At 33.8% G+C, this 24,454-nt stretch overlaps 2 protein-coding genes and 2 long non-coding RNA genes across 6 annotated transcripts; 3 read left to right on the forward strand and 1 right to left on the reverse strand.

The window, feature by feature from the left end:
• Positions 1 to 1,850: 1,850 nt before the first annotated feature.
• On the reverse strand, positions 1,851 to 4,553 carry LOC142520540 (uncharacterized). 2 transcript variants are annotated; one of them, XR_012813951.1, is made up of 3 exons: positions 4,268 to 4,553; positions 2,243 to 2,453; positions 1,851 to 2,147 (listed from the first exon to the last, which is right to left on the reverse strand). It is a non-coding gene; the product is annotated as an uncharacterized LOC142520540 (long non-coding RNA). The 2 variants fall into 2 exon arrangements; XR_012813952.1 differs by having other exon boundaries at positions 2,243 to 3,515; positions 4,268 to 4,550.
• A 3,618-nt stretch (positions 4,554 to 8,171) lies between these two features.
• On the forward strand, positions 8,172 to 11,025 carry LOC142555732 (uncharacterized). Its single transcript, XR_012822452.1, has 3 exons — positions 8,172 to 8,270; positions 8,424 to 8,486; positions 10,312 to 11,025. It is a non-coding gene; the product is annotated as an uncharacterized LOC142555732 (long non-coding RNA).
• Positions 11,026 to 15,944: 4,919 nt separating this feature from the next.
• On the forward strand, positions 15,945 to 22,131 carry LOC142555717 (somatic embryogenesis receptor kinase 2-like). Of its 2 annotated transcripts, XM_075666783.1 has the most exons (11): positions 15,945 to 16,608; positions 17,406 to 17,538; positions 17,620 to 17,691; positions 18,382 to 18,525; positions 18,925 to 18,996; positions 19,115 to 19,186; positions 19,277 to 19,389; positions 20,002 to 20,133; positions 20,217 to 20,558; positions 20,698 to 21,092; positions 21,715 to 22,131. In XM_075666783.1, the coding sequence occupies exons 1-11, from the start codon at positions 16,509 to 16,511 to the stop codon at positions 22,027 to 22,029; spliced, it is 1,890 nt and encodes a 629-aa protein (XP_075522898.1). In that variant the 5' UTR covers positions 15,945 to 16,508; the 3' UTR covers positions 22,030 to 22,131. The 2 variants fall into 2 exon arrangements, with proteins under 2 accessions (XP_075522898.1, XP_075522893.1); XM_075666778.1 differs by having other exon boundaries at positions 15,945 to 17,538.
• A 550-nt stretch (positions 22,132 to 22,681) lies between these two features.
• LOC142555736 (large ribosomal subunit protein eL30) lies at positions 22,682 to 24,393 on the forward strand. Its single transcript, XM_075666802.1, has 5 exons — positions 22,682 to 22,832; positions 22,970 to 23,075; positions 23,178 to 23,279; positions 23,966 to 24,034; positions 24,131 to 24,393. The coding sequence occupies exons 1-5, from the start codon at positions 22,812 to 22,814 to the stop codon at positions 24,172 to 24,174; spliced, it is 342 nt and encodes a 113-aa protein (XP_075522917.1). The 5' UTR covers positions 22,682 to 22,811; the 3' UTR covers positions 24,175 to 24,393.
• The last annotated feature ends 61 nt before the right edge of the window (positions 24,394 to 24,454 follow it).

Here is a 24,454-nt window from a genome sequence, read left to right on the forward strand (position 1 = left end):
GATTTTTCCTTTCATATCTCGTCAAAATCTTTGTTGTCAGACCACAAATGAAAAGTCACAAGTTATACAGGATCGGAGTGAAATATTTTTAAATAAAATATATAGGAGAGGGATATCTTATTTATTTATTTATTTTTGAAGAAGAGTTCATATCTATTTTGTACCAAATGCCAATGCTGATTGCTCGGCCAAATATCCTTATTATTATTATTATTATTATTATTATTATTATTATTATTTTGAAATAAATGGTTAAAAATTTGTTTAACTAGTTTAATTGTTTAAAATATTTTTTTAATTACTGTTATTTAAGATAATACATATTTATAAAAAATAATTTTATTAATATTTAATCCTTGTTAACAATTTTGTGTGCTATTTAATATTATAATCTATTTAACTAATCTAAATTTGTAGGATTTATTATATGGACATTCCTGCAAAGTAATAAATATGATGAGTTTTGGATAGGAAAATGATTAATTTTTGAAGATTATTCCCTAAAAAAATTATTGAAGAAGATTTATGTTAATTTCTCGCGATAATTACAAATCATGTTTCGTTGTTTCAAGATTGAAACTGAAGATTAAAAAAAAGTCTGAAGTGGAAAAGGCTAAAACTCTAATTTTGAGCTCTTTAAAATATATATATTTGTCTAGAACACACATTAAGTATGAATATATAGAACTACGTACCGATGGATGTATAATTTTAGTTCAAATACATTTTATAACTCAATTTGTATATGTAAAAATTTCTAATTTAATAATATGAAGATGGATTTGTACCTAACCAAGTATAAACTCCAGCTGAAAGTTAATTATTTATGTGACAAAAATTCAACATAATTTATTTAAATCAAGGAAAAAACTTGTGTGAGACGGTCTCACGAGTTGTATTTTGTGAGACATGTATCTTATTTAGGTCATCCATGAAAAAATATTATTTTTTATGCTAAGAAAATTACTTTTTATCGTGAATATCGGTATGATTGTCCGGTCTCACAGATAAAGATTCGTGAGATCGTCTTACGAGAAACCTACTCTTAAATCAGATCGCAAAATGCAGGATATAATGTAATGGATAAAATTGACAAATTTGAAGATTTTTGTTTGAAATATATATGGACGAATATAATAAATCAATCCAGCTAAGACTTAGAAAAGTCTTTAGCAGCCTCAGAATATTCCGTGTTTCCTCTTTTTGTTGGCTTTATATGCATATTACCAAATTAATAATTCGGTACGATATTTCTTGTCCAAAGTCCACGGTTTGAAACGTTAGCTCATCGTCTGGGAACGTTCCTAATTAATTAAAAAGGTACTGATTTATATATAGAGAATAGATATATGTGTGACGAGGCACAATGGTCAAAGTTTCAATTTGAACCTTGACGGCACATTTATAACGTTGCGTTATAATTCCCATGTATGGTTAAATTTTACTACTAGTCCGTTTTAGTCATTTTTTCAATGCATATGACGTTGATGTGATGTCGATGTGGTGCAATTATATGGTGTTTATGTGGTTATAATATTCCGTGTAAAATGATTAATACTTCCAATAATTGAAAGATACATGAAAGTTTGAAATTTGAAGAGGACCAAAATTGCAACTAATGATCAGAAATATAAATTTTCAGTCAATGATATATAACAAGTGCACTTAATTAAAAATTAACAACAGTAAAATCAATTATTTGTTAGACCATCAAATTTTTTAAGGCAACTAGTTAACCGAGCCACAGTTTTTTGAAACCCAAAACATAATTATTTGCTATTATTTATATTTAGATAGAATAATAACCATAAATTTGTTATCATCGTTATCCACCAGGAGAAAAGGTTTTTTTTCCTCTCTAGTGGTCGACTCATTCCTTATTCTAGCTAGATATGATAAATCTCAGGTACAATTCTTGATTAACAAATTATATATACTGTATATGCTTGATTTCAAACTCTGATATCTTCGGTATAATTAGGATATTGCTGGACAAAGTCTGCCTCCATACATCGTCTAGAATCGAGGAAAATCTTTAGTTGGAGGCAATATTGTGGCATTTGAGCCCATTCGATTTTTAACAATGAATACCATCTCCATTCCCAACTTATATGACGCTCTAAATGACAATGCATGAGCCAAAAACCCTGCAATACACGTAAATTAAGTTTAATTCTCATGGATTATATATACGATTGAATTTATTTAAAATAAAAATTTAGAACATCTTTAACTAAAGTACCTGGATTATTTGCTCTGAATCTGATGGCAGTCTATCCATTTCGAGGAACCGCAATTGTGTTTTGGAATGGACGGTCGACTAGATTATAGTTCAAAGGATCCTTATCCTTATCAAAATTACCAACATGTAAGTGCATGGGATGATCTGTACCAGCAACACTATTTGTCCCTTGGACGACAAGTTTCATGTCCGGTAGAATTATATTCAAGAACTGTTAAATTGATATTTGAACTTAATTCAATCTTAAAAGTTAGGTCAAATGAGAAAGATTGTCCAAGTTCATATGCAACTCCCAGAGATTTTATCCAACCGATATGAAACAACAAGCACATTTTCTCACATTCAAGAATGAACATCTAGAGCGTGAAGTTTACAAAACAACAAGTGACCCAACTATGAGCAGTCTAACATATAACATTGGAACCTGGGCTTTGAAACATTGAGATTTAGATTTAATTCAACCCCAAAAGTTAGCTCAACAGGGGAGGCCATGGACTTCTTGGATGCAAAACTCGCACCACACCCTGGATGTTAACTTGAAACTAAGTAATGTTGAGGGTGAAGTAAATTCCTAACCCATATGTGTACCGAAGATTAGTGGGAAGATTTCTTTATCTCACGGTGACACGTCCTGATCTAGCATATATACTCTGTTAACAAACTCAGTCAGTTTGTCTCTGCTCCCAGGGACTCTCATTTGCACGCCGTTCACTCTGTCGTTATGTACGTGAAAAGGTACTATTGGACAAGGACTGTTCTATATATAATTCACCTTCTGATCTCAAGTTGACTCTATTCTCGGACTCAGACTGGGCTGCATGCCCTGATACACGAAGGTCTGTCTCTGGTTTTCGTGTAATGCTTGGAGGCTCAATGATTTCTTGGAAGTCCAAGAAGCAACATACGATTTCCAAGTCTTCTGCTGAAGCTGAGTACAGGTCTATGGCCAATGCTACATGTGAGTTCATTTGGTTGCTGTCATTGTTCAAAGACCTGCATGTTCAAGTTCCACTTCCAGTGGTTCTCTTATGTGACGATCAAGCAGCATTGCATCTCTCTTCTAATCCAGTGTTTCATGAAAGAAGTAAGCACATCAAGATTGACGGCCACATTGTTCGTGAAAAGATTCAAGCTGGCTTTCTTAAAATGACGCATGTTTCCTCTCATTTACAGCTTGCCAACTTGTTTACCAAGCCTCTCTTTCCAGCAAGGTTTCGTGAATTACTTGTCAAGATGGGTATTCAAAACATTCATGCTCCATCTTAAGGGCCATCTTAAAATATAAAAGCGCATAGCTAATTAGTTGACTAAATAAGTCGCGTTTGTGTAACTCACATTTGCCTTGAATAAATCGCACACTTACTCTCCACTATAAACACGCGCACGTATATAAGCACGATAAGGCGTCATTCTCAGTTCAATCATATAAAAATCATCTTTCTCATCTATATTATCTATACTATTTTATTACAGTTAAGAGACTGATAAAACTGATTCGACGAAAACACCAACTTTTTTTTTCAATCTACCCTTTTATTTATGATTAATATTAACCATCTTGCTTCATTTGAGTGATTGGAATATTTGTGCGGTTATTTATTCTCAATATACCCTTTTATTTACTATTAAAATTAACCATCCCTTTCCATTTGTGTGGTTGATTCATTGCCTTTCATGATTCAATTACATAATGTTTTGATGTCATAGTGTTGTATTATCATGAATATTTAATATATCAGGCTCATATATTCATGATATACGCAATGCATGTGATCAGTGACTAATATCAATGAAGGATTGCCATTTCTCTCGATTTGGTTCTTTACCTTCTATCAAAAATCAAATTAAATGTGCAAAAAAAGTCAATTTATATTACTAGGAATAAATTTTGATAAATTAGAGGATCAAAAACCTATGTATAAAGCTCAACTAATCAATTCTGCTTTGTTTTAACGTGAATAATGATTATTGTGTATTTATTTATGTCTACAAAAAGATTTTAAAAAAGAGCAAAACGACACTTACCACAAAGTAATGGTGATAGGTCTTCGCATGGAAGGAAGAGCAAAACCAAGGAACATAAAAGCCAATAAAGGCAACAATGCCATATTCGAAAATAACCTCATCATTTCTTCGTGGAAACCTTAATTTATGGAGTTGCCTTTTCCCAAAAAAGTGATCATAATATATATAGAGAATGAAAATTGGTAGAGTTCTAGACATCAGAGGGTTTGATTTGGTCACCTCAAATTAATATGATTTGAGTTGTACATAAATTTTGCTTCTCTTTGAATATTCATACCAACCCAAGAAAAACAGGAACACACATTCATACTATACGATTGAAGTGACTTGAAAGATTCAAGGTAGACCAATAAATCATGTAAAATTATTTGTTCAAGTTCGAAAATTTATAATTTTCAATAGAGGGTATAAATTTTTTTTTTTATTTAAATGACACCAGGATTTACTTATGTTTGTTATAAAATTGTTAAGATTGGAACTAGGACCTAACTCAACCCCAAAAGCCAGCTCAAGGGGGGAGGATTGTCCAAGCCCATATATACAACTCCCATGTATTTTATCCAACCGATGTGTGGGACAACTAACACACCCCTCTCACGCCCAGGAATGAACATCTGGAGCGTGAAATTTATAAATGACCCAATTATGGACAGAACGGGTGGCCTAATTAAAGGCAGTCCAATACATAACGGTGGAACCCAGGCTCTGATACCATGTTAAGATTGGAACTAGGACCTAACTCAACCTCAAAAGCTAGCTCAAGGGGGAGGATTGTTCAAGCCCATATATACAACTCCCATGTATTTTATCCAACCGATGTGAGACAACTAACAAAAATGGGTATCCAACTTTCTGAAGACTATCAATTCTTTGAGTATGTCAACATTTATGTTGTAATATGGATGGAATTCACGCTGAAAAAGTGATTTTTATACACCATAAAATATATAACGTGAAATAATGATTGCCTTTATATGGATGGAATTCAAGCTGAAAAAGTGATTTTTATACACCGCTAACATTTTTTTTTGGGAATGTAACTAACATTTTAAATCTTCACAATTGATTAGTACTCCAATCAGGGGCGGATCACTGCATTTTTCACCCGGGCTAAAGGTGGTCCAAAATTTTTTAAAATAATTTATATGTAATTTTTTTTTATAATTTTTGATAAATTTGATATTAGACCGGGTAGATCAATTTAAAATATTAAATGATTTTAGAGTTTTAAATTATAGTACGAGTAGAATCGGATTTCTGGCTCCCACTTACTCCAATTATGAATCCAATGACACATATGTGTCAACAAATTAGTGATATTAGCTATATGGTAAGCATGTGTTGTCTTTGTGGTAGCTTGAACTCAACTTCGTAACCGTATGCAATCAATTCTGCCAATTTTTTTTTTTATAGAATCGTCGGTACTGTAATTGGGTTAATTTTATAAAGTTCTCTATTTTTTATTTATTCAAAATAGTATTTGGGAGATAATTTAAAAAAATCTATGTGTGCAATTTTATTTGTAATAAGGACTCGCATGTGTAGATGGGGTGGGGCAGAGAACCTAACAGACGTGCCGAAGAATCAATTAATGATATTGATTGGATAAAAGATAAACACGGCAAGACATTCCGATAAATTAAATATTATATTTTATTATTATATATAAAGAAATAAGTGACTATGTACCAAACCAAAAATAATAATAATAAATAATAATGAATAAAATATAAAATGTCAAATAATATACTAATTAAAACATACCTGTTGACTGGCTTTTAGCTCCTTTAATTATACCCACGCGACCCCTTGAATCGTTACGTGTATTAGTTACCCCTTTACGTTAAGTTTGTGTACGCGGCCGGTTATTCTATATTTTTAAAGAAATAACCAAATCAAATACAAATAATAAATTAATAATAATAGTTTCGTGTTATAAAGATAAGTATTACTTTTGTGACATTCCATTAATTAAATTAATTCAAACCTATACAACAAGCTTAATTTAAATTAATGATTTATCTTAATGGTTATAATTAAATTTGATGCGAGTGATTCATCTGTAAGACAATCTCACATACTTATATCCGTATGACGTGTTGATCTGATATATATTTACAAAAAAAGTAATACTGCGGGTTGGGTTGGCTCATAGATTCACATCACAAAATTGACTCGTGAGATTCTACTCCTTGCATAATATCCTATAAGAAGCTTCCTTCACCTAAAAATACAATTAATATCATATACATAATACAATGTAAACTTGAGGGCTACGAGGAAGAGGTACAATTGAATAAGGATATTTTGCACTCACAATAAAACAATATCGATGAACAAGGGCTCCCGAACAAATTAAAGGGGGGAAACACGAATTATGAAAATCAGAACATATTATTAGTATTTAAGGAGATTCATTTTTATGGAGATGTTAGAACATTAAATTTTGTTCAGGAAATACGATCCGGTGGTTTAATTAGCTGATTAATTCGATATATCATGTATAGTAAGGTATGATATTTTGGCAAGTTGGCAAGCATGTACAGAAACAGAAACAGAACAGAAACTTAGGCTTTGATGCCTTTGGTATTATCTTTTTAATTAACCCATAGCAGTTGGGGGAATACAATCACCATTTGCACATTATTCATTTGAATTGCCTTTCAATGTTCTTTACGACTCTTGGAGAAAATATTTTCATATCAATTGAATTGATTGATAAGGCGGAATTTGAAGTTATTTATGTTGTATGGATACGGGTATGGGTATCGTATCGAATACGATACGGATACGATGATAAGGAAAATTTTGAAAAATATAAGACACAGTACGATTAGGATACGACAATTATTAAAATATATATAAATACTATATATATACATATATATATATATATATTTATTTATTTATTTAGTATTACAAATTGTAGAGATATACATATTTATATAAATATATTGTAGAAATATATATACTTATTTATGTGAATATATACAATGTACAACTTCAGAACAGTAATTTAAAAAGAAAATGCCTTTTTTTTGCCGAAACGTTTCCAAAAACGTATCCCCGCCGTATCCATGTCATATTCTAGCTGTGTTCAAGACGTAGGGTTTTTGTATCCGACACGGTGTATCCGCATGTTGTATCCGTCTCCAATAATTCAGAATTTTTTTATAGGAGTAACCGTACTTATAGGAAGTTATGTCTTGATAATTTATCTTATCATATCTTATTTTTACTTGGTCATATTATTTATCCATTTATTAATTATTTATCTTAAATCGATGAAATCATTAATTATTTATCTTACATCAATTAAATCATTGAATTTAATATACAATATTATCCTCAATAAATAACATTATTAATATTTTATTAGTTATTAAAATGACAAAATGATAATTTATCATCTTATCTCAAATTTAATCAATTACATCAAACAAACTATTATTTATCAATCAAATCAAATATTATATTAACTTTAATTATTTATTTATTTTTAATTATATTAGATTATTATCTCTATATTATTAGCATATCTTTAATTTCGAACGATGTCTAATTGAACAAGGAACGTTGTAGAAATATACCATCATTCAGTATTCTAAATGGCGGCTGAGGCGGCTCCCAGGTAGGAGGCGTCCATCGACCGCACCACCTTTGCCTTAGGTGGTTTTGTTGGCGGTCAAAGGTGAGCCGGGGCAGAAGTCAACGAAATTTTAAATACCCTAATTATTAATACATTATACACATTTTATTCAAAACATAGTAGTCAACCCAATCACCCACATTTAATTTATGTATATACTGCATGATTCTACGTAATTATATATAAAAAATAGTAAAAAAATTCAACTAGGTGGCCTAGGCGGTCACTGAACTCCCGCCACTGCCTACCGCCATTTGGGTACTTTGTGACTTGAGAGAACTTGCTTCATCTGAAAGCCCAGATTCATTTACACTTGTATACACAAATATTCTTGAACATCAACCTGATTGTCCTGTAAGTGCTAATGTATCTTTAAATATTGATTAAATATCAGTCGAGCCCTCTATAGGATTTTGGCCTCTTAACATTTTTCTGTTGTGAATTGCTTGGAAAAAAGAAAGACTATTTATGTCTCTATTTGTTAACCTTACGTTATCATGTATACAGCCTGAAGTGGTAGAAAAAATCGTTGGCTTACGAGAAGGCATACCTAGGAAGGATGCCAAAGAGGTGAAACATTACCCACCACAAGAAAAATGGTTTTCCGCAGCACGTCATCAACATCGTGCATTAAAAGCACGCTGCGAATAGTACTTTTAACGGCGTGCATTTAAAGCACGCTGCGGAAAGTAATATCCGCAGCGTGTATTTATGTGTGCTGTAAATATTATATACTTTCCGCAGCGTGCTTTTTATGCGCGCCGTTAATAACAAATACATTAACGACGCGCATTAAAAGTACGCTGCGGAAAGTAATATTATATACTATCTGCAGCGTGCAATAATGTGCGCTGTTAAAAGTACGCTGCAGAAAGTAATATTATATATTATCCGCAGCGTGCAATAATGTGCGCTGTTAATACCCGTATTCACAGCGTGCATTAAAAGCATGCTGCGGAAAATGGGTGCGAATTTTTAAATTAGCTTCCGCAGATTGTTTTAAATGCGCGTCGTTAATAACATATACATTAACGGCGCGCATTAAAAGCACGCTGCATAAAGTAATATCATATACTATCCGCAGCGTGCAATAATGTGCGCTGTTAATACACTATGCATTCACGGCGTGCATTAAAAGCACGCTGCGGAAAATGGTGGCGAATTTTTAAATTAGCGACGGTTTTGCATAAACCGTTGCTAATTTAAATTTGCGACAGTTTATAAAACCGTCCCAATCTTTAAGGACGGTATACGATAAACCGTCGTCGATTTGATATCGGCGACAGTTTAATGAAAACCGTCGCTATTAACGATAGTTTTTACTAAACCGTCGCTAATAACAGTAAATCAGGCGACGATTATATCCTAATTGTCGCTAATAGCGACGGTTTGATGGAGAACCATCGCTAATAATCGCAAATTTTCTATAAATATCCGTTTTTCGCTTCCACTTTCTTCCACACAACTTCACTAACACTTAAATTTTTTCCTTTTTGTACGATTTTAATTTCAATTTAGATACATTTTTTTGTTTTAATTTTTGGCTAATTTTTTCATAATTGTATTGTAGTTTTTTTTAAAATTTATTAAATTATAAAAGTAAATTTTTTTTATATCTAAGCAAACTTTAGCGACGGTTTTTAAACTGTCGCGACATGTAGCGAAGAGTTTATAACCGTCGCTAAATTTAAACACCGTCGTTAATTTAACGACGGATTTAACACCGTCGCTACTTTAGCGACGGGTTTCTTCGGTTTAAACCGTCGCTAATATTTAGATGTTTTTTGCCTATTAACGGCGTACATTGCACGCTGGGGATAGTAGTATTAACGGCATACATATGCACGCCGTTGATAATAGTATTAACAGCGTGCACATGTATGCTGCGGATAATCTTGAACTTTCAACAGCTTGGAACTTCGCAGCGTGCAATGTGCATCTCGGAAAGCGAATTTGCGCGCTGCGAAAAGCCATTTTTGTTGTAGTGACCTACCAATGTTTTCCTAAATAGTATAGTTGTTGCAAAGTTCATTTCTTGAATTGTATTTTCTGATCCTGTTATAACTATAACACACGGATATATTTGGTGTGGCTGTCGCATATACAAGCTTCAAAGCCATGTGTTATCATAGTCACAGTCTCACAGATAAAGGGAAATGAACTAAATAATTGAGCCCGAGATTGTTTTATATGATTGTGCACCAAGAACTTGACTAATATAGCATAATACCAGAATTGTTGCTTTTCGTAAGTACATAGTTTCACATAAATATCTAATAGTCATTGGTTCTTGATTTAGATACAACACCATGGAGTTGATGTAACTTGATTTACCGTGTAAATAAATAATAGTTCTTTAAACCCTCCCTTGATGTTCGTTTTCTTTGATAAACAGGTTGTTCTTGAATGTAAAGAAATCTATGAAAATTCTCTCGTTGATGGGAATCCTCCAAAGGGCGGCTTCGTTTTCCCCAGAGTAAAGTGCTTCTCTGCTGCAAAAACTTCTCTATGGCGAAAGCTAACCTAGTCGGAATGCTTGTTGTGAGAGCTACCCGTACAGACGTAGCTAGTTTACCAGGTTTTATTTTATTCGTTATATCGCGTTTCTATATATATATTTTTTTCCATCTGCATTTATTAAATGTTGAAGATAAATTTGGTACAGGATTTCTTGTTTTTACTTTCAGTAGTATGTTTCTAGTATATTTATTATAACTTTTTCTTAATTTAAAAAATGAAATATATATGATAACTCTATGTTAGATGAATTGTGTGTAGCATCAAACCTTAATTTCCCAAGAAAGAGCAATTCAAGAAGTATCTTTTTCTTCTGGCATTTTCCACGCATGTCTCGTATGATCTTAATTATATACATTTTATTAATTTCTTGCATCTTATTTGAAAAAGTCGATCTGTGCCTTAAAAATGAAATATAATAAGTGTTTATGCAAGGATGGGTACCATCGATACACTAACACCCCTCAAACTGGCACGACTGCATAAACTATTCCTAAAATGGATTTCTCCTCTTTAAAGTATTGTAATCAAATATGCTCGACGTAACCAAATAAACTTATTATGGTGAACCAAAAGTTGAAAGCAACACTAGAAATAATTAGCAGCGAATATCTTGTCATGCCCCGAGACCGGGGTTAGTCGACACCGGCATTGTTTTACAACCACACAATTGAAAACAATAAGTCTCGTAGTACAGTATAAACCAAAAACCAGTTTATTACTCATAATCAATCAAAAGATTGTCTTTACAACGTAGATTCTTAAAATGATAAAAATATGCGGAATCTTTTACCACTTACTAAGCCAAAACTAAAATAAACTTCTTGAATCATCTTATTATCAGCCCCAAAACTGGTCTTGCTCATCCTCTTCGATTTTCTTTTCTGATTTATCTGGGGAGATTAGAGTAAGGGGCGAGTATTTTGGGAAATACTCAGCAAGTGGGGGCCGTTCGAGCACAATATAACAACATGCATAATTTCGAAAATGACATGACTTGCACTTACATAACATCATTCATATCACATGCATAACATTTACTAGCACTGAGATTCATCCACTTTCTATGGTTTACTGATATCAGTCCCTAATTTTTACTCCTCTAAGGGGGCGAGGCCGTATAGCGGTTATGTCCCCCACCGCGTAAGGGTACGGCATGGTTGGCATTCCCATCCATATACAGTCGACTCCTCACAGTGCTTAAAAACGAATGACAACAACACAAGAAGGAGTAGAAGAAGAACGTACTCGACCGTATTTTCAAAAAAACGAAATAAATATGCATAAACGAAAGTTCAATCTTTAAAACAAGCCCACTTACCTTAGACTGGAAGAAAATGTGAAGAACTCTGAAACTATAGAAGAATCATGCAACCAACCCCTCGAAAACGCAGCAGCACATCTACCGAAAAATCAGCCGTCTTGAAAAATTCACTGCACCTTATTTCACCGTTGGATCGGACTCAAAATTTTACAGTACGTTCACAAGTAAGTTAAATATATTATGAACGGTGAAGATCGGGTTTGGAAGTCTTTTTGACCTGCTTATGAATAAAAACCGTAGGTATGCTGAATTCTCGCCTAAAATCTGGGCAGTTTTCTTGCAAAGACTATAAACAAACAACTAACCGTTGGATTTTGCTGAAATTTGAATATGTTATTCAAAACATATGGAAGCATATTCTGAACGGTGAAGATCGGATTCCAAGCATCCAAGCGAGAGAAACAAATTTCTGAACTTTGAAAGAATTTTGATGACTCGTGCAGAATTTTTGGGAGAAAATTTTGAAAATTCTTGGGAGCACTTGTGAGAGCAATTTCGAAAATTGCTTGCTAGAATGAGGGGTGAAAATTTCAAAGGCTTGGGAGGTATTTATAGGTGTTGGGTAAGAATTCTACCATAAACCGATTGATTTTACTTCCAAAATTTGGAGATGCTCCTTCCACAAATATTGATATGCTTCTTTACTGAGAAAAGCTGCCTTGTATGTAATATTTCCTTCCAATTTGACTGATATCCAGCCTTATTTCGAAATTAATACATGATTTGTACTGAATTTTGAATTTCATGTATTTATTGGATTGGAATTTTCAATACCATGTGTTATTTAATATTTTCGAATTTTATTATAACTCGAAAATAAATTCTCATTCATGTCTATATTTAATTAATTGCATGCCCAAAAATTTAGGTTCTCACATATCTTAGGTTGGAATTTAGGGGCTGAAAGTAAGAAATGAGAAAGATATAGATATAATGAAATCAACTCTTTTATTACACGCCAGTCATTTGTGATAGATGATTGAGTAGGTCTCTGGTTAGACGGTCTCACGAATTTTTATCAATGAGACGGGTTAAACTTATCGATATTCACGATAAAAAATAATACTCTTAGCATAAAAAAGTAATATTTTTTCCTGAATGATCCAAATAAGAGATTTGTCACACAAAATACGACATGTGAGATCGTCTCACACAAGTTTTTGCTTAGATGATTAATGATTTTTTGGATGAAAAAGAGTGAAAGAAAACAAAGCTTTTCAAAGTAGTCAGTCACTTGTAATTACATTTCAAAATTTTAAAACTCTTTTAGTCAAATTAGCCTTGTCCTTTTTAATCCATACTTTAGCTTCTCTCTTGGATACAAATCAAAACAAAAGGAGAAAGTAAAATGACAGGAACAATGAATTTATATTCGGGAAGTATATATCCAAAGTTGAATTCGCGCTTTAATTATTCATTTAGTTCATATATATGTAAAATATCCAAACGTTAATTTAGATTCGGGAAGTATATATAGTAATTAATTAACATTCACTCTGCCTTCGAAATTCAATAATTAGTATCTGATTTTTTATGCTATCGAAATTCAAATGTGAATTGTGTCAGGAACAAATTAAACGTCATGGAGATACTTAGATAAGAAAAATAGCACATCTTCAAACATTAAAATGAAAGTACCATTGACTAAATCAACAAAAATAGAATCCTCTATGAAAACCCACTAAAAATGAAATACTATATATATATATATAGAGTTGGCTATGACTTGTGGTTGCATGAGAACGGGATATCGACTAGGATTTGATGTTTGACCAAGCGTGGGAGTAAGTGGGTCCTGATAACGGGGCAAGTTTTTGCTTGGACTGTCCCGTCGCTTTCCACGACTCAATTTTTTAATATAACCTGTCACGTTCCTCTCACACACTGTTATACTTTTGTCCCAACTAGGGATGACGAAAGCCCGAAACGGATACGAAGATCCTCGATTTTTTCGAGTTTGAGCTCGAAGTCGGAGATTTAAAAAAATCCCCGATGTAATTCGGGGCGAGTATAAAATTATTATCCCCATCTCCGAAATCCCCAAACTCGTCCCGAAAATAATATCAATAATAAAATAATAGTATTATTAATATTAATAATATAATAATATTATTAGTTTTTAAAATATTAATAATCTTATTATTAATATTGATATTGATATTAATATTAGTATTATCTCTAATAATAATAGATAATAATAAGTTTTGGTTTGAGAAAATCTCCGAATTCGTTATCGTCTATTCATATTATTGTTTTTGAAACGGGAATGAGAAGTTGATCCCCGAAGTTTCGGGTTTGGGGATTCCCCGAACCCGAAAAAGCGGGGATTGGGACGGATATGAGGGTGAGGATGGAATTCGGGGATGAAGATGGGGATGACAAACACGCCCCGACCCCCGCCCCCGCTCCCGCCCCGGCCCATTGCCATCCCTAATCCCAACACAAATTTAATATCTTTTTTTTTACTTTTTTATTTAATTAGTTATAATATACAATTCACGAAACTATAACATAGGCCCACATAACATATGGAGATATTATTACATTACACTACTTTAAATATTATTATTAATATTACAATTAATTAATATATCACAATGATACTTGTTAGATAAAGTCGAAAAGGATGTGAGAATTAATTATTTAAATATAATGATATCTATCACTTTCGTATTTTGGGTATCAATTAATTACCTAAATACCTTGGTTGGAGTGTTGGACTAATTAATTTGTTGGCATTTTCTAAGTGCACGTGCGATTGTTTTTTTTTTTTTTTTTTGTTTATGTGACTTTGCACTTTGTATGGCTAAATAATTAATTGTATCGTAGTATATCATCTAATTTACATATTATATTTCACTCTTTTTTATAACATTGTTTTTTGCGACTACTTTTCAAAATGTAGTCTATATTTATAAATATAGATATATATTATTTTAATTCATTTAAAAAAGCAAGCTTTCCGAGATAATAAAAGTATATTAGTAAACATAAAAAATGTTATTAAATGTAAAAACTAATATGAATTGAAAAAGGAACCTACAAATAGAGACGGGTGAAGTATTCAACTTATAGTAGGTTTCTTGTGAGATGATATCATTAATCTTCATCTATGAGACGGGTCCTTACCTATATTCACAATAAAAAATAATACTCTTAGCATAAAAAGTAATATTTTTTCATGGATGACACAAATAAGATATTCGTCCCACAAAATACGACATGTAAGATCGTCTCACAAGTTTGTCTTTTGGCTTAAATTTCAACATTAATCCACGAAAGTTGAGATTTAAACATTAGTTCAAATGGATTAAAGAGATTAGAGTAGGTTTCTTGTGAGACGGTCTCACGAATTTTTATCTGTGAGACGAGTCAACTCTATCGATATTCACAATAAAAATTAAGACTTTTTCATGAATGACCCAAATAAAAGATTTGTTTCACAAAATACTATCTGTGTGATCGTCTCACACAATTTTTGATCAATACATTATTAACGTGTAATATATTATATTTGTATTTTATCATGAAAAATTATCTCTTACTATCTCAATTGTAAGAAAAGTACAATTCTATCTTATTAATTTATACTAATTAGTTAGGATGAATAGTCAAGCCTGGGAGTGAGTATGACATAAAAGGTGGGGTGGAGGATTAATGGTGGCTAGGGATGTAATCGAGTCGAGCCAAGCCGAATTTTTGAATGTTTGAGCTTGGTTCGTTTATAATCGAGCCGAACTCGAGCTTTATTTAACGAATATATGCATGGCTCACGAGCTTATTCAAGCCTTTATCGAGCCTAAACAAACTTAATAAATATGAATTATACATTTAAGTTTTCATTAAATTAATTAAAAAGTAAATTATATATTTAAAGAAAAATATATTACTCTTATTAAAATTTGTAAATTTATTATAATAAATAAATTTAATATATTTTTCTATATATTTCATAAATAATATGCAAAATCAATAAATTAAATATCAAAAATATTATTTTTTCATCTAAAAGATTATTCATGAACTTATCAATAAACATGTTCACGAGCTAACGAGCCGAATAATGTAAAACTTGAGTTTGATTTGTTTATCTTAACGAGACTCATTAAACGAACCCAAACGAGATTTTATCGAATCGAGCTTCGAATAGCTCACACACAATTTGGTTCGTTTACATCCCAAATGGCCACATACCGAGTTCTTTGCGTGGAGAGGCAGAAGCCGTTTAAAGTTCTTGGGAAGTTTAGCTCAGAACGCTACGGGTAGCTTCTTTCCACCGTTCGGGCAGGCGACACTCCCCCAAAAAGAGAAAAAACGATAATTATTCCACACATTCGCGCACACTCTCACCTCCACAGTTCCCACTGCAGAGAGAGAGAGAGAGGCAAAGTACATAACTGAAGGTTAAAAGTTTTGCAGGAGTGCCATTAAAAATTTCAAGAAATTAATAAAAGTCGTCCCAAGTACAATGTTGTCTTCGGTAAACTAGTCAAGAAGCCCATTCCAGCTTCTTGACGTTGTGGGATGCGGGGTTAGTTCTTGAGAAGTGCAAGGTCGGAGACTTGGAGTGGATGGATTGAATGAGGGTTTATATATCTGGGTTTGGATGGCTTTAATTTAAATTTCGTCTTTCTTTATTTGGATCTGAGTTTTTTTCATCTCTGGGCTGGTGAAGTTAGATTACTGTTGGATATGTAGATATAATATATATATATATATGTGTGTGTGTGTGTGTGTGTGTGTGTGTATAAATGGGGATGAAGAACATGGAAAGAGAGGGGATGGTTTCGGTTGTAGTTTTGTTGGTTCTGATTGTGCATCCGCTGAGGTGTATTTATGCTAATATGGAAGGTTTGTGCTTTCTAAAGTGTTTATTTGTGTGTCAATAGTTTTGATTTTTCCCCCCGATTTTATTGGACATTTAGGTTTTGTTCTTCAGGTTCGGTATTTCTTCTTGACTTTTTTGCATTTTTCAAAAAGTTGGGGCCTTTTGGTTGGGTGATGGAGTTAATGTTTCTCAGTTCGATTGGAAAAAGTGTGCTCAGATTTGTACTCGTTAATTATGTGCATTTTCTTACATGAATGCTGGAAACGTTGGCGATGAGTTTGTATTGTTAATTCTGAGTATTTCTGGTGCATGTTATATTTCAGTCGCTGATTTCTTCTGAGCTCATATTTATTATTTATATTTGAACGATTTGAATGAATCTAGTTTTTAGTTATCAATCCCCTTGTTGGCACTTTATAATGCTCATTTGGTAAAACTTTGTGCTCGAGCTTACCCAATTTTATTGTTTTTGTTCTGGACAGAACAGAATGGTTACCATGGTGGTTAAAAAAAACTTGAGCCTGCTCCATGAAACTATTCTTGAAATTTAATTGCACATGGTATCACAAGTATTGATATAAAAAAATGATCCTTTAGGTTGGAATCTGAAATAGCCTTACATGAAGTTGAATTGATTTTTCATGATTTCTAATTTTCGATGTTCCATTTCAAGTATCTTAATCTACTGTGGATCCTAGTTTTTCACCCATTGCTTTGATGTTATTAAAAAAAATTTCTTTCTTGCAATTTGGAGAGAACTTTACTTATATTATGGAAATATCACTTGTAACATCTAAGTTCAGTTGGAATGGTCAAACAGGTGATGCTTTGCATAACCTTAGAGCAAACCTGGCGGATCCAAACAATGTACTTCAGAGCTGGGATCCCACCCTTGTCAATCCTTGCACATGGTTTCATGTCACCTGCAACAATGACAACAGTGTGATTAGAGTGTTAGCCTCTCCAATGAAGATTTTATGCCATGCTTTCATGTTCTAATTAGTCTGTTTCCAACAATAATTTTTTGTTTCCAGTGATCTTGGTAATGCTGCATTATCTGGTCAATTGGTTCCACTGCTTGGCCTGTTGAAGAACTTACAATACCTGTATGTCATGTTTGAATTATCTAAAAGTAGTTTTTACTGGCTTTTCAATAGAAGAATCTAAACCTTTTTTCTTCTCCATTTCTGAAGTTTGATGTATGTCAAAGCAATAATGATGTGCTATGAATGAATCTTTTGAAACAGAAACAATAGAAATTTCCGGAGCTTGTATGACAAATTTTTTAGAATATTCACTATTCATGTTCATACTAAATATTTGTCATCACACTGAAGATTATTTTGAGAGCTTCGTTTAGAAAAAGATCATCTCCCCATAATTTGGGATGTCTATTTGTGTGACTTTAAGAGGTTTGTAAGCTTTCTAGGGTTCTAGACATATGTCTGTTGCATCCAGCAATTAAATTTTCACATATAGCTGGAAGATAGTTATGGCATTCTCTCTCTCTTTTTTTGCAACCAACAACAAAAACGTAGACATCAGAACAAATTTTGAACATGATTATGACGAGATACTTTTCCGACCATTGGCACAAAAGGGGATCCTGCATCCATGTAGCCATGACTGTCTTCTGTGCCTTTTCACTTTTCTTTGTGAATTAAACGCTGTTCATTTCTTACATTTTAAGAGAATTTGACATGCTCTAGTGTTTGTTGAACAAATTGACTAATGATTTTCTTTTGTTTGAACTTACTCAGCATTTCTGATTTCTTTAATGGTTTTATTTGTGATAGGGAGTTATACAGTAATAACATAAGTGGGGCAATACCTAGTGATCTTGGGAATCTGACAAATTTGGTGAGCTTGGATCTGTACTTGAACAGTTTCACTGGCCCCATTCCAGGCACGTTGGGCAGGCTGTCGAAGTTGCGCTTCCTGTGTGTAAAGTTATCCTTGCATTATTATTATATTATTGCATTTCATAGCACACTCCCCCACCCCCATCCTCGAAAGAAACAAAACTTAAATGAATTGTAATGCATATGATATGTTATTCTTACATTGGCAGTCGAGATTAGTGGATAATTAACCATGTGGGAATTTGGACCGAGGATATGGAAACAAATTGAAGAGGACAAACTCCTGTTTTCTTTGCTTTTCCTGGCAAAAAATTACCTGTCCATTTTCCTTGCTTAGAGAAGAATTTTAGTTAATACCTTCCACGGAAAAATATGATATGATGCCTTGACTTCCCTCAAATTGTTTTCATTCTTATAATATTTATTAACAACTATGGGATATAACTGATTTCTGTTGTTATGTCATTGCAAGGATAGCCGGCTAAATAATAACAGCTTGACAGGCTCCATTCCCATATCATTGACCAATATCTCATCTCTACAAGTATTGTGAGTGTTCATTTTGGTCTCAACTATTTGACCTTACTTTTTAATTTTGATGCACACACGTGAATTGTAGAAGAGAATAGTAATTTCACTGATTTCTTTTCATCACATTCTTATCCAGGGATCTGTCGAACAACCAACTATCAGGTCCAGTTCCGGATAATGGTTCTTTTTCTTTATTCACACCTATCAGGTATTTGGCTGATATGTTCGCTATTTTCAGTTTGAGTATAGACTCATGCCTATAATAAGTATCTGAAATAGGTGCTTTGCATGGTCACAGTTTTGCGAATAACTTGGATTTGTGCGGCCCTGTTACAGGACGACCATGCCCTGGATCTCCTCCATTTTCTCCACCACCGCCGTTTGTACCACCTCCCCCAATTTCATCACCAGGTCTTTTTCCTAGTTAGATGATTAGGTTGGTTTAGTTAGGAAAGAAAAAAAATGTGAGAATGCTTATTTGTTTTCACGGATCAATTTTTCTTTCAAATTGACTTTATGAAGTGAATGCTACTTATATACTGTTGCTATCAACAGAGTTCATTTGTTCATTGTCTTCAAAGAAATGTGGACGAGTATAGCCAGGCTCCTTCAAATATTCGTGTCTGCTTTTGTTAATATGCAACACCAGATAGTTGCATTGAACAGATTTTTTCTTTTTCTGAAGTTGCTTATTTAACTAAAGTAGTGTATACAAATCAAAGCTAACAATAGTTGCAGGTCAAATCAATAAAGAAGTTACTTATTCAACCAAAGAAGTTTAATCTAAGCAATTTGGCTGATCACCAGATTTGAAATTTGTTTACAACCTGAGCCAGAATATTTCAATGTGCATTTATTACAGTGTTGAATGATAGGATTAAGTTATCTGAGTTAACCTTTTTGAACCATCTCAATCTCTATTTTGTACGAAACATTATTAAGCTGTTAGAACTTTGTTTCGGATGTATTTGATTATGAGCTAGTTTCTCTATCGTACTATTGAATTTACCAAATGTAACACAGGAGGAAATAGTGCAACTGGAGCCATAGCTGGTGGCGTTGCTGCTGGTGCTGCTTTGCTATTTGCTGCCCCTGCCATTGTATTTGCCTGGTGGCGTAGGGGAAAACCTCAGGAATATTTCTTTGATGTGCCTGGTTTGTGATTTGATTCCATACATGTACTAAAAATATAAATGTTCTGTAGCTTCATAGTAATTAGTAGTTTCCATATCTTTCAGCTGAGGAGGATCCTGATGTTCATCTGGGACAGCTTAAAAGGTACTCTCTTCGAGAGTTGCAAGTTGCAACTGATAGCTTCAGCAATAAAAATATTTTGGGGAGAGGTGGCTTTGGGAAGGTATACAAAGGACGATTGGCAGATGGTTCCTTGGTCGCCGTAAAAAGACTCAAGGAGGAGCGGACACCTGGTGGGGAGCTCCAGTTTCAAACTGAAGTCGAGATGATTAGTATGGCTGTGCACCGTAATCTTCTTAGACTTCGTGGTTTTTGTATGACCCCAACTGAACGGTTACTTGTTTATCCATACATGGCCAATGGAAGTGTTGCATCTTGTTTAAGAGGTGATTCAAGCATACAAATTTTACTTGATAAAATCTTTTGGTTCCATGGGTTCGTCTAAAAATTGTTGAATATTTTTGGCTTCTAAAGACTAAGCTCCAGCTTCAAGTGTAAACAACTCATCGATTATTCTATATGCAGAACGTCCGCCAAATGAGCTGCCACTTGATTGGCCCACGAGAAAGTGCATTGCTCTTGGATCTGCTCGAGGATTATCGTATTTGCATGATCACTGTGACCCCAAGATTATTCATCGTGATGTGAAAGCTGCAAATATATTGCTAGACGAAGAGTTTGAAGCTGTCGTTGGAGATTTTGGATTGGCTAAGCTCATGGATTATAAGGACACCCATGTGACTACTGCTGTTCGTGGCACTATAGGACACATAGCTCCTGAGTACCTATCCACTGGAAAATCATCTGAGAAAACTGATGTTTTTGGTTATGGAATCATGCTTCTTGAGCTGATAACAGGGCAGAGGGCATTTGATCTGGCTCGCCTGGCAAATGATGATGATGTCATGCTTCTTGATTGGGTATGCCATAATTTTCTTTTTTATTTTATCTGTCGCTAGTATTTTATTATAGCACATGAGACAGAAAAATTTATATTGGGGTTCATAAATAACCTGTGAGTTGTATATATGGGCTTGAACAATCCTCCCCCCTTGAGCTAGCTTTTGGGGTTGAGTTAGGTCCAAGTTTCAATCTTAACATGGTATCAGAGCCCGGGTTCCACCGTTATGTGTTGGACTGACTATAATTAGGCTACTCGTTCTGCCGATAATTGGGTCATTTGTAAACTCCACGCTCCAGAAGTTCATTCCTGGGTGTGAGAGGGGTGTGTTAATTGTCCCACATCGGTTGGATAAATAACCTGTGAGTTGTATATATGGGCTTGGACAATCATCCCCCCTTGAGCTGGTTTTTGAGGTTGATTTAGGTCCAAGTTCCAATCTTAACAATTCCTTCTGAAACCATTTCCAATTTTAAATAATAGAACTAGAAAAAGTGCTCGAAATCTTTTTTAACACTTGAATTAAACCGTATAGAATATGTATTATAAATTTAATTATATAAAATCTGATTCTAGAATATATTTTTCTGATTTCTTACACATTCAAAATATGGTTTTAGTTACTTTAATTTCTATTTCAGGTCAAAGGGCTACTAAAAGAAAAGAAATTGGAAATGTTGGTCGACCCTGATCTGCAGAGCAAATACGTGGAGGCGGAAGTCGAGCAGCTAATACAAGTCGCTTTGCTTTGCACGCAAAGCTCTCCAATGGACCGGCCAAAGATGTCAGAAGTCGTGAGAATGCTTGAAGGCGATGGCTTAGCTGAGAGATGGGTTGAATGGCAAAAGATCGAAGTACTTCGGCAAGAGGTCGAGCTAGCGCCACATCCTAATTCGGATTGGATTGTCGATTCAATGGAGAACTTGCATGCTGTTGAATTATCAGGTCCAAGGTGACCATCCTGACTCAAGTAAAGAAAGGAATTTACTGCGTCCCTTGCTCTTTCTGCCTTTTAAATTGCAACTTTTTATCTTTTATTTTAACCAAATTTTTTTTTTTTTGAAAAAACGTATCCCATGTATGCTGTGGTGAAATAGTATTCATTATATTTATGCATTGGAGTTTGTTAGTTCTGATGAAAATAGGAGTCGGAGCATTTGTGTAACTTCGGAAGTGCGGTGACAAGTTTGCCATTTTGTGAAAAACTAAAGTTGTCCCCATACGATGTATATTCATGACTATCCTTTTTCAATATGTTTATGTTCTGAATTTGATAGTTTGTCTATGTTTTGGATACGATGATTAGTTGTGGCCATAGTTAAATGAGACATTTGGCGTTTTAAAGCTAATCGACATAGCTAAAATATACTTTCGTAAGTTCGTTCCAACTTTATCGAAAAAAGCAAATATGGTAGAAATTTTTGGATGAAATTTCACATATTCGAATATATGTTATTTTTTATAAAAGCATCAAATTACAAATAATAAAGGAAATTATAGTTATAAATACATAAATTATTCGTAAACTCTATTTGATTAACTCATCAAACAATCGGCGTCCTCGAAAATATCCGGCCCACATCTAAATGATTCTACATAGAACGATGGCCCTTTTAGACAAGTGTGGCCCAATTGGCTTAGAAATCAAAAGGCGAAGCTCAGTCGCCAACCCTACACATGAATTTGCATTCTCATCGATCTCTCTCCAATATTGGTCTTCAATTTCGCTGCCGCCGCCATGGTCGCCGCTAAGAAGACGGTGAATCTCTCTTTTCTTTGCACTCTTATATGTTTATCAGTTCAGATACAGTGAAATATAAGATTTATATGAATATGCTATACTTTGATCAAAATTTTTGAGGCAAAATAAAACTCAATTGAAATGGGCGAATGCAGAAGAAGACCCACGAGAGCATAAACAACAGACTGGCTCTCGTGGTGAAGAGTGGAAAATACACTCTTGGTTACAAGACAGTCCTGAAGACACTCCGAAACTCCAAAGGTTTAGCTATTATGAATTATTATTTTACTTTACGAGGAACGTGTTTTTATGTTTTGTATTTCCGAAAGTAATTCGATGTGTTGGGGATACTGGAAATGCCAGGTAAATTGGTGCTGATCTCCAACAACTGTCCACCTTTGAGGAAGTCCGAGATTGAGTACTATGCCATGCTTTCTAAAGTCGTGGTTCATCATTTCAACGGAAGTGAGTTTTATGGGTGGTTTCTTTTTTTCTTTTCCTTTTTTCATTTCACAATCCATTAAATTGCATTTTTGTGTGTTTGTGCGTGTGAGATGGGGTAATAGGTATATGTTGATGCATACTCTGTACTTACGTGGATGGTGTACTTAATTGTTGTTTGTACTTGTGGGTATTTTTGCCTGTATATAGTCTTGCTGGAAGGGAAATTTGACTGACAAGTGATTCTAAAGTAAGCAATGCTCCGTTGTGATTACGCAGTTTCTTCATTGTCCCTTCCTGATTGAAAAAATCTCCATGGTTTATTCTTTCATTTTATCCTTTTCCCCCTTGGTGGATTAGTTTACGAGTTCTGTTGAGATTTTATTGTATCCTTGTTATAATGAATGACTCGTCTCAATTAGAGATCCATTGCATGTTCCCTTTATTTTTTGATGATTTAATATCCAGAATTTCTTAATCATGTTATTATAATCCTACTTAAATCGACAAAGCATTCAACACCACTTAGCAGATGTAAATAACCAGAGCCTGTATTGTTGCTTAGCTTCTCCAGACCCTGCCATTTCAATATATTTATAGCTTATTCGTACAACAGTTTGAAAAAATCTGTCTTCCTATTCTTTTCCTTTATTGGTTTTCATGTATTCCCTTTTCATTCTAGCTTTTTGTGGTGGTTCTATGTTTTGTAGACAACGTTGATCTAGGAACTGCGTGTGGAAAGTATTTCCGGGTGTCATGCCTCAGTATCTTGGACCCGGGTAAGATTAAGCAAAACATCTCCATCTCTACTTAGCGATTGTCTTTGTTTTGCAAAAATTTTGGGAAGTAACGTTGAGTGTGTTAAATAATTTCAGGTGATTCTGATATCATTAAATCTTTGACTGGAGGAGACCAATGAGAGGTGGTATTGCCATAGAACCAGTGTAACCTTATTCTCTTTTGTTTTGAGGATTCAATTCGTGCTTTTGAGTTTGTATCTCAAGTACCTTATTTATAAGAACTATGTTTTTTCGATGTTCGCGACATTGTTTTGTTGGCTCATCTTGACCTTTAGCCATTGAGGTTTGGATGCATGACAATCAGTTTCTTTTACTTTGGAAATTAGCATTTTTTCGAATGGTGTACAATGGTATTTATATACAGATATTCCTACAACACAGCATGAGTATGTTATGCCT

The sequence above is a fragment of the Primulina tabacum genome, chromosome 1 (assembly GCF_025594145.1).
Source record: "Primulina tabacum isolate GXHZ01 chromosome 1, ASM2559414v2, whole genome shotgun sequence".
In the NCBI taxonomy this organism is placed as follows: domain Eukaryota; kingdom Viridiplantae; phylum Streptophyta; class Magnoliopsida; order Lamiales; family Gesneriaceae; genus Primulina; species Primulina tabacum.